General features: G+C 34.3%; 1 protein-coding gene across 1 annotated transcript; it reads left to right on the top strand.

The window, feature by feature from the left end:
• The first annotated feature begins 1,063 nt into the window (after positions 1-1,063).
• On the top strand, positions 1,064-2,414 carry LOC141628184 (uncharacterized). The gene has a single exon (XM_074441360.1). The coding sequence runs from the start codon at positions 1,286-1,288 to the stop codon at positions 2,144-2,146; it is 861 nt and encodes a 286-aa protein (XP_074297461.1). The 5' UTR covers positions 1,064-1,285; the 3' UTR covers positions 2,147-2,414.
• The last annotated feature ends 6,673 nt before the right edge of the window (positions 2,415-9,087 follow it).

Genomic DNA, 9,087 nt, shown 5'->3' with positions numbered 1-9,087 from the left:
TCGGATTCAGATTACAGAAGTTATTAATTATGATATACATAACTGGCAAGGGTGAGGGAAAGAGAGTATAAATATATATAGGAAACTCCCTAAATTTTAATCAGAATTATGGTAAGCCCATAAAGATGATCCTAATCAAAGCAGATTACTAAGAAAGGCTTACTCATATACCGTTTAAGCCTTGGGGGAATTGCCCTTGAATCCCAACCCAGGCGTTTCACCCCTAGACCCCGACTCCCTGACGAATCAGTAAGACCTCCATGACAATCGTTCGAAGTGGCAACTAACAGATTCAACGCATTATTCAATGAGAGTAATGGTCGGCGACGAGAGATGTCTGTCGTAGCGCTAATTAACCCACCGCAAAAAAAAAAAAAAAATTCCGTCACAACTTTATTATGTCGCATATGGCCATTTGCGACAGATTTTTGTATCCGTCGGAAACCTTTGACAGCCCTTTTTAGTAGTGAGTATTGGCTCACATGGAGTTTAAATTGATTAGGAATTCAACCCATGAAACCATGCTAACTCAAATCGATCAATAATACGAGTGATTAGAATGAATCAGAATCAAAATCGGTTGCAAACTACTAGGTTATTATTATCAGTATCATTAATATGGGCGTCGTCTGATCGCTTACGCCTCTTTCTTATCTTGCAAACCTTATCTATTGCAAATAAGAGGTCAGGGGTTCGATTCTTCACTCTTGTGAATGAAAACACCAAACTTGGGAAGGTTTACAATACCCATTAAGTTGCCTTCAATACCCGAGAGATTACCCAGCTGTCGATTAGGGATCGATACTCCTGGTCAATACCCAAAAAAAAAAGTTTAATACCCTTTAACCACCAAAAAAATTCCAATTCTTCGACATTTGGCCACCCAAATATCAAATTACAATCGAGTTCTACATTTAAATTCCATATCTAATACCTACACACATAATTATATAACTCAGTTAACACTTTTAATCCATTTGATTCTCTTGCACAAGTCTTCAATTATTTTCCTAACATTGTTTCAGATTTTCAGGTAGAACGTGATTGAAAAAAAGAGCCATTAACTCCATAAGGCCCCAATTGTGCAAGCTCCAAACGGTACTATAACAACAACACATACATCTTCTTACTACATATAAACCCCACCATTCCAACACTCTTTTCTACATAAGTCTTCTCAACTCCTTCCCTCTTTCACATATTATTCCTTAAACTTCTCAACTTTTCTACCCTTTAAATCATCATATAATAAACATATAATAATCTAATAATCCATAATCTCTCAATGGACAAGACAACAACAACAACTACTACTACTACTACAAGCACAATTGATCAAACTCATGACTTCATGAATGTTGACTCCTTTTCTCAACTTCCTTTCCTCCGGCCTTCTCCGTCTCCTAACAAGGACAAATCTCCGTCCTCCTCCTCCACCTCCTCGGCCGCCATCCGTCTCTTTGGTATTGACTTCTCCTCCCCCTCCAGTGCCACAGACAACTCCAACTCTGGTGACAGTGCCCAGGACACCCCCACCAAAGATGACAATAATAACAACAACAACAGCAACAGTAACAGTAACAGCAACGGCGAAAATGGGGAGAATGGTAGGAAATTTGAATGCCATTATTGTTGTAGGAACTTTCCTACCTCACAAGCATTAGGAGGTCATCAAAACGCTCATAAGCGAGAAAGACAACACGCTAAGCGTGCCCACCTTCATTCGGCCATGATGGCCGCCGACCCTCATAACCACCACCTTTACAACCACCTTGTCAACCACCACCACAACCACCCAAACCACCGCCCTATAAACTCATATTCCCATAATTACACTAGTAGGTTCTCTCATTTCCATACTACCAACACACCTTCTACTTACAACAACCACCACCACCATACCCATACTCCACCTACTATAAATGGAAACCCTCTTATGTGGCGGATTCCACCTACAGTCCATTCAAGTACCGCGATTCATCGTGACCGTTCATTGCATCATACTAGCTTACCTTACTTTAATGGCACCCCTACTTCAAGAGTACTTAACATTGATACTTCTTCTAAGAATAGTATGAGTTCTACTTCAAGTCAAGTTGGAAGACGTGGAGGTAGTGATCATGTGAGTTTAGATCTTCGTTTGTAATGGTTTTATATTGTTTATTTAATATAAATTATATATTAATTTTATATTAACATTTGTTTTATAAGATAATTAGTCTAGCTTAGTTAGCTAGATATATCATAAAAAAATGAATGAATTTTGAGGATTATTAGTTAGGTGAGGAGAGCTTAATCTTAAAGAGTCTTGTTATTTTTTTAATCAGCAACCCTAGCTAAACCCTCTTTATGGAATCTTTTATTTGTTATAAATAATTATGTAAATAAATAAGATTAATTTACATGTTGATCAATTATTGTTATTATTATTGTTGTTCTACTTTGAGGGGAGGGGAGGGGAGGGGAGGGTAATCTATGAATATGTAGTGGAATTCATATATTACTCGACCCTCTAGCAATTCTTAATTTCGCTAATTTTAATTTACATAATTCGTACTCTGTAGTATATATCAAGGAAATTTTGATTGTTCAGATATTATGACTTTCTTTGCATCGATGTATGTCGATCCTCTTATATAGTTATATGATTAGATATTAATCATATTATATACAAATTGATAAAAATCGATCAATGAGATACAAGTGAAGTCACATTAAATTTCTAATCTTACCTTGATTTTTTCCATCTGGCTTAAAACACTTAGATCAACTGTTAAAATGTAACTGTTAAAATGTTTTAAGTTCTATTGTATCATATGTCATATTATCACCTTTGTGATGTTTATTTCGTAAGCTCATATCCGATCAGAATCCGTGATGCAAATAAACCCGAAAAAGTAGTCAAAAACTTATAATTGGTTAAGATTTAAGAAATATAATGGGTGATTAGGTGGAGACAAAATGAAGGAATATTAAGGATCATATAAATGGGAGCCCTAGATAGGCTCCAATAGATCATATTATTAAAAATACATGTGAACTATATTGAATACACACGTGTGTGACACAGTCAAATTATAGTGAGTGTGTGTGTGTTTATCTTGAGAGACGCGGTGGGTGTGAAAGGCTCCCAAATTGCATTGTGAGAAAAAGTGTCACAAAACATCAGTTGATAACTACTTACACCTGCAATTTAAACCAAAGTTCACTTCCAAAAAAAGCACTTTAATTTGTACTTTGTTATACTTACATATATTGGAGTTATTCTTTTGTCAAATGCGGCTGTATTTTTCAAAATTTTGTGCATTATGTTTCACATAGAAGAAATTAGTTTAAGTACTCCATCCATTTATATTTTTGAGATGTATTGTATTATGTCACATTAAAATACTCATGAGCAGTTAGGTTAATTGGTAAGGGGTTGCTTTATCTTAGCTAGAGGTCTTGGATTTGAGCCCTAGGAATGCAACAGTGTAAGAACTCATGAACTTTATCACCCTAGTGGTCCTACCCGGCTTGAATCTGGACTAAATCATCATATGGTACACATCAGAAAAAAGAAGAAGAATTTGGGTAAATGGGTTTTTAGACCATGTTTTTTTGGTTTTAGTGGAGCTGAACAAAATTGAATTGAGTTGAATTGAACTGAAGTGAGCTCAACTGAATTGAAATTAGCAGAGATGAATAAAGCTGAAATAAGCTGAGCTGGAGTGAAGTGAGCTTGTTACGAGATATCAGGATATGTCGAGATATCGACATATTCATATTTAGGAAATACGGTATCGAGATATATCATAGAGAATAATATTGATATTATATCCTATTGTGTTTCCGTATAGGAGATCCTAAGTCTACTATATATACGACATCCTATTGTATTGGTAGAACCACGAACAAATCAATAATGATACAATTATTGCTCATATGGTATTCTCCTCTCTCTGTTTCTAATAGAGCTGAATAAAACCTGAAATTAAGCTGAAAAGAACATAGCCTTAGGCTCCTTTTGGTAAGGCATTTCAGGTACCTGATTTGGTCAAAGTAGCTTATTTGACCAGAATTCCAGGTACCTTATTTAGGCTCTGTTTGGTAAAACGACACAAAACGCATGAAACCCGAAAAGGTACACGAAACTCGCTAAGGTGATTGAAATTAAAAAGGTACACTGAAAAGCTAGTGAAAATTGGAAACTAATAAGGTAGGTGATTAAGTGTAAAGTGTTTGGTAAAACTAATGAAAAGGTGAATCGATTTTTGTAAAATGACATAAAAGGACATTAATAATTATAATAAATTAATTTAAATAAAAGGTAAATATGTAAAGTAGAACATTTCAGCTACCTGAAACTTTAAAAAGCTACCTGAAGTAGCTTTTCATTTCAGGTACTTGAAAAGTCATTTCACGTACCTGAAATGACTTTACCAAACAGCACTAGGTAAAACAACCACCCGAAATATTAGTCAAATCAGGTTGCTTGGTCAAATCAGGTTGCTTGGTCAAATCAGGTACCTGAAATGCCGTGCCAAACATAGCCTTAACCAAATAAGCTACCTGAAATGAAATGCTACCTAGAGTAACATTTGAGATTTCAGGTACCTGATTTGATTTGATTTTCCGTTTTTACCCCTTAAATTTATACTATTAAATAATTTTCATATCCTTTTATGTCATTTAATCAAAATCAATTAGCTTTTCAGTTAGTTTGTCAAACACTTTTTTATATAATCAGCTACCTTATCAGTTCCTAATTTTCAACTATCTTATCAGTTACCTTTTCAGGTTTCAGTTACCTTTTCAGTTTTCTGTTACCTTTTCAGGTTTCAACTACATTTTCAGTTAGTTTTACCAACAAAGCCTTAGTAACTTTTTTTTTCCAATTTTATCTTGTGTTAATCTATTTTACTAAGCTGTCTCACAAAAGAGTAATTGGTTTATTATTATTTGTTTACATTGATAATTGCATTGAACTTTCAAATTTTATTAATTTAGTATTATTGTTCATTTCAATTTTGTTCAATTATATTTTATTAAATTGAGCTATATTAAATTAAATTTAATTAATTTAATAATCAAATTTATGAAAAGAACAAATAAGAACTATAGAATTATTAATTAGTTTCCAACGTTAGTTGCATGTCATCATGAATGCTATCAAGTATGTAGCTGTACAAAATAGATTATAACTAAATAAAGTACTAACAAAATGACAATTAATCAAACATTTAGATCATTATCACAATGATTAATGAACAATTAAGCAACATTATCATTTATTATCTTCATGGAAATGTGTGTCCTTACACTCAATTATGTTAACATGTATAATGTGTCTTTTCACTCAAACTGTTTATGATAACAAGTTAGTTTAATGTCTTGTTGGCATTCTCCCTTACCCTAATTCTAAATTCATATTAAGTCCTACATCTTTAACTAATTAACTTAGTTTAATTAATTAATCTTGTACAGTATGAGAGTTATAGAGGATTTATCAAGTTACTAATTCATTTATAAAGTAGGGTACATAACATTAAGTGAATTTATTATGTACCTACAACTAGATCATTTGAGTTTTGTGCATTTTGTTGTTAATTATTATTTATAAAAAAAGAGAGACACTACTACAGATACAGGCTATAACAACGGTCAAAAACCGTTGTTATATAAAAAAGCGGACGTTGTTAAAGCGTCCGTTGTAAAAGGTTTTAACAACGGTTGGTTTTCTTAAGGAAACCGTTGTGAAAAACATTAACAACGGTTTTAAGTATAAAAACCCGTTGTGGAAAGTGTGACTCAATTTTGGGGGGAAAGTTATAACAACGGGTTGTTTGTAAATAACCGTTGTTGTTTGTTCTTAAAAAATAAAAATAAAATTAAATTAAATATTACTAGATGCATGTATAATTACGGCCCGTTAGAATTCCGATGCATGCAGAATATCCCTTAAATTAATTACCAACGGTTTTGAAAAAACTTATAAATGTGACTAGCTATAAATATTAAAGCATCCTTTACTAACATTCATTAATTGAAACAACATGGCAATGAACCCTAATTTTATCAACAACGAAGAATGACTTACACAAACGAATGAAGATGATGGGAAGGTTCTCGCCGGGCTTCCCGCCGATCAACACCCATTAATCAAAGCATCCCTTGAACATCAACGGAATTATTGGATTAAGAGGCGTGAAGCAGTCCGACTTGTCAACAAAGCCTCATCATCATCATCTTCATACCCTCGTTACTTTGTTACTCGCAACTTGGTCGCAGCCGAGAGATATGTTGAGTTGTACTCTTCCAACCTTATCTCCACATGCAAGTCGTGTCCTTGCATATATTCAATCTGTTATCGCAAAATATGAAGCCAACGACCCGGAAGTTAGCGGTATACCAGAGTGGCGTGATTGGTGGCAGGTTGAGAAGCGCTTTTTACGCTTAACCGGGGTTGTTCCGGCTTATTATACATCTTTTGATTTCGATAATTCTTTGTAATGTATTTGGTTTAAAATTAAATGAAATGATCATTTTGAAAGTGTTGAGTTATGCTTGTTTGATTTGCTTCCATTTTTTCAACTCCATAGATCGTCAACATCAAGATCCAGATTATTCCGCCATCATCGTCAATAAGATTTGAAGCAAAGATTGAGAGATATGATGATCTTTGATTATGACACAACTTCCTAACATATATATTAATTAAAAAACAACTCAACACACACATTGCTTAGTATAAATACATTGCATTATCTCAACTAACATGCATTTCCATTATCTCAATATATTCTCCAAACCCTAACTGCTAAAACAAACTCCAAATAAATTAACCCTCTCCTTAATCTTTCAAAACAAACTCCAAACTCCAACAAAATGAATGATATCATCCTTAAGACTCTTACTATGCTCGATCCCATCAAGGACGCCAAAGAAGATGGAAATGAAATAATTAGAAACACATACATGGAAATGAAATAATTAGCAGATCTTTGAACGGAACCTAATGGTCGATAAAAACACATACATTGAAATGAAATAATTAGAAAAATAAAATAATGACGATGAAACAAACCCGATAATTACGTAACGTACGTAAAGAGACGATGAAATCAAAAAGTGACGGCGAGAAGATAAAGCGACGATGAGAAAGAGAGAAAGAGACGATGAGAAAGTGTGTGTTTTGTGTTTGTGTTTGGCTACTGCTGGGTTTGTGTTTGTGTATTAAGGTTTGTGTTTTGTGGCTGCAGCAGACTTGTGTTTGTGTGGTTTAGAGTATGGAAGGTATTGACAACGGTTATTAAACAACAACCGTTGTGAAATATGTTTTAACAACGGTTGTAAAAAACACCCGTTGTTAAATACGTTTTAACAACGGGTTTCAAAAATAACCGTTGTGATTACTTTTCACTAACTTTGCGCCAATTTTGCGCCAAATTATTAACAACGGTTGTTCATGTGTGACCCGTTGTTAAAACGAATAACAACGGTTTTTATAACCATACCCGTTGTAATTGATTTTAGTAAAATTCGCGCCATACATTCTACAACGTCTATTGTGATTTTCGTGAATAATCGTTGTTAAAGGGGCGTTGTAGTTGCCTGGATTTGTAGTAGTGAGAGGCGAAAAGAGATTTTAGGCCCTGTTTTTTGGGCTGAATAAAACTGAACTGGACTAAATTGAGCTGAATGAAACTGAACTTAATTGAAATTTGTTAAGATGAATAGAGCTAGAATAAACCGAGCTAAACGGAAGTGAGCTGAACTAAACTGAAGTGAGCTAAATAAGAGCTGAAATTAAGCTAAAAAGAACCGGGCCTAACTTGTACAACAACTAGAGGTGGCAAATAATGACACGACACGAAAACACGACACGAACCCGACACGGAATTAACGGGTTTGGGTTGAGACTTAATGACCCATTTATGTAAGTGGGTCGACACGAACACGACATGATATTTAATTGGGTTGGGTTAGGGTTGACCTCTCTAAACACGAACCCGACACGAATGACCTGTTTACTAAATTAATCCTAATTTTTTTTTATCCTCCATCACATAAATATACTTAAACTTTCAAAATATGGACGTGACACGAAAACACGACACGAACCCGACACGAAATTAACGGGTTAGGGTTGAGGCCTTATGACCCATTTATGTAAGTGGGTCGACACGAACACGACACGAGATTTAATTGGGTCGGGTTTGGGTTGGAGGGATTGTGACCCGTTTACATGTGACACGAACACGAACCCGATACGACCCGATTTGTTTGCCAGGTCTAACAACAACCTTTATTGCAAAATGAAGTACATCTATTATCTTTTCAAAAAAAAAAAAAGTACATCTATTATAAGATATCGTACTCAAAACAGTTTTATATGATACAAGTATTTCTTTTTAGTTAAAAAATGATCAATGGAGGAATATTGTGTTGGAATTGCGTCCTAAATCCAATTATATCGCGCAAATATATAGTTTTCGTTGCTTATAACGATCCTTCATATTGTCTTGTAAATCAATAAATATTTGGCAAAATTGTTTACATAATTTGTGGGAATATAACCAATTAAAACAAAAATTAAAGAATGATAATTGTATGTGGGAAGTTAAGGAACAGACAATGTGGAAAATGAGATGATGGGAAATCTAAGGATAGATTCTCAAAGTGGGGGACCTTGACAGATGAAAGTTAACATAGGTCCAACTACTTTGTTGGCGAAGTAACGAAGAAGAGACAGTGTGTTGAGGGAGACCAGGCAAATTTTGAAAGTAAAGTTGTTTACTTATACACTCATTATTGTACCTTAACCCTTTCATGGGTCATTTAAACAGTAAAGACTACATCTCCACTCCAGCTGATAAAGATGTGTCATTCTTCACTTTCGGATAGAGATGGTAATGGGTCGAGTTTTGATGTGGATCGATAAGTTAGATAAGTTTAATTTGTTGATTAATATATTGTAAAAAAATGTGTTGTAAAAAAAGTACGAGTGTATATATTAGTAGAGTAGTTCAGTGATTGAGGACAAAAAATGTCCAAGCGGGTGATATTAGATTGAAAACGTGTGTTTAAATTAAAACTAATAACACC

This window comes from Silene latifolia, chromosome 2, assembly GCF_048544455.1.
Source record: "Silene latifolia isolate original U9 population chromosome 2, ASM4854445v1, whole genome shotgun sequence".
NCBI classification, from domain to species: Eukaryota; Viridiplantae; Streptophyta; class Magnoliopsida; order Caryophyllales; family Caryophyllaceae; genus Silene; species Silene latifolia.
The sequence above is the reverse complement of the archived record's forward strand: the minus strand, read 5'-3'. Positions and strand labels throughout refer to the sequence as shown.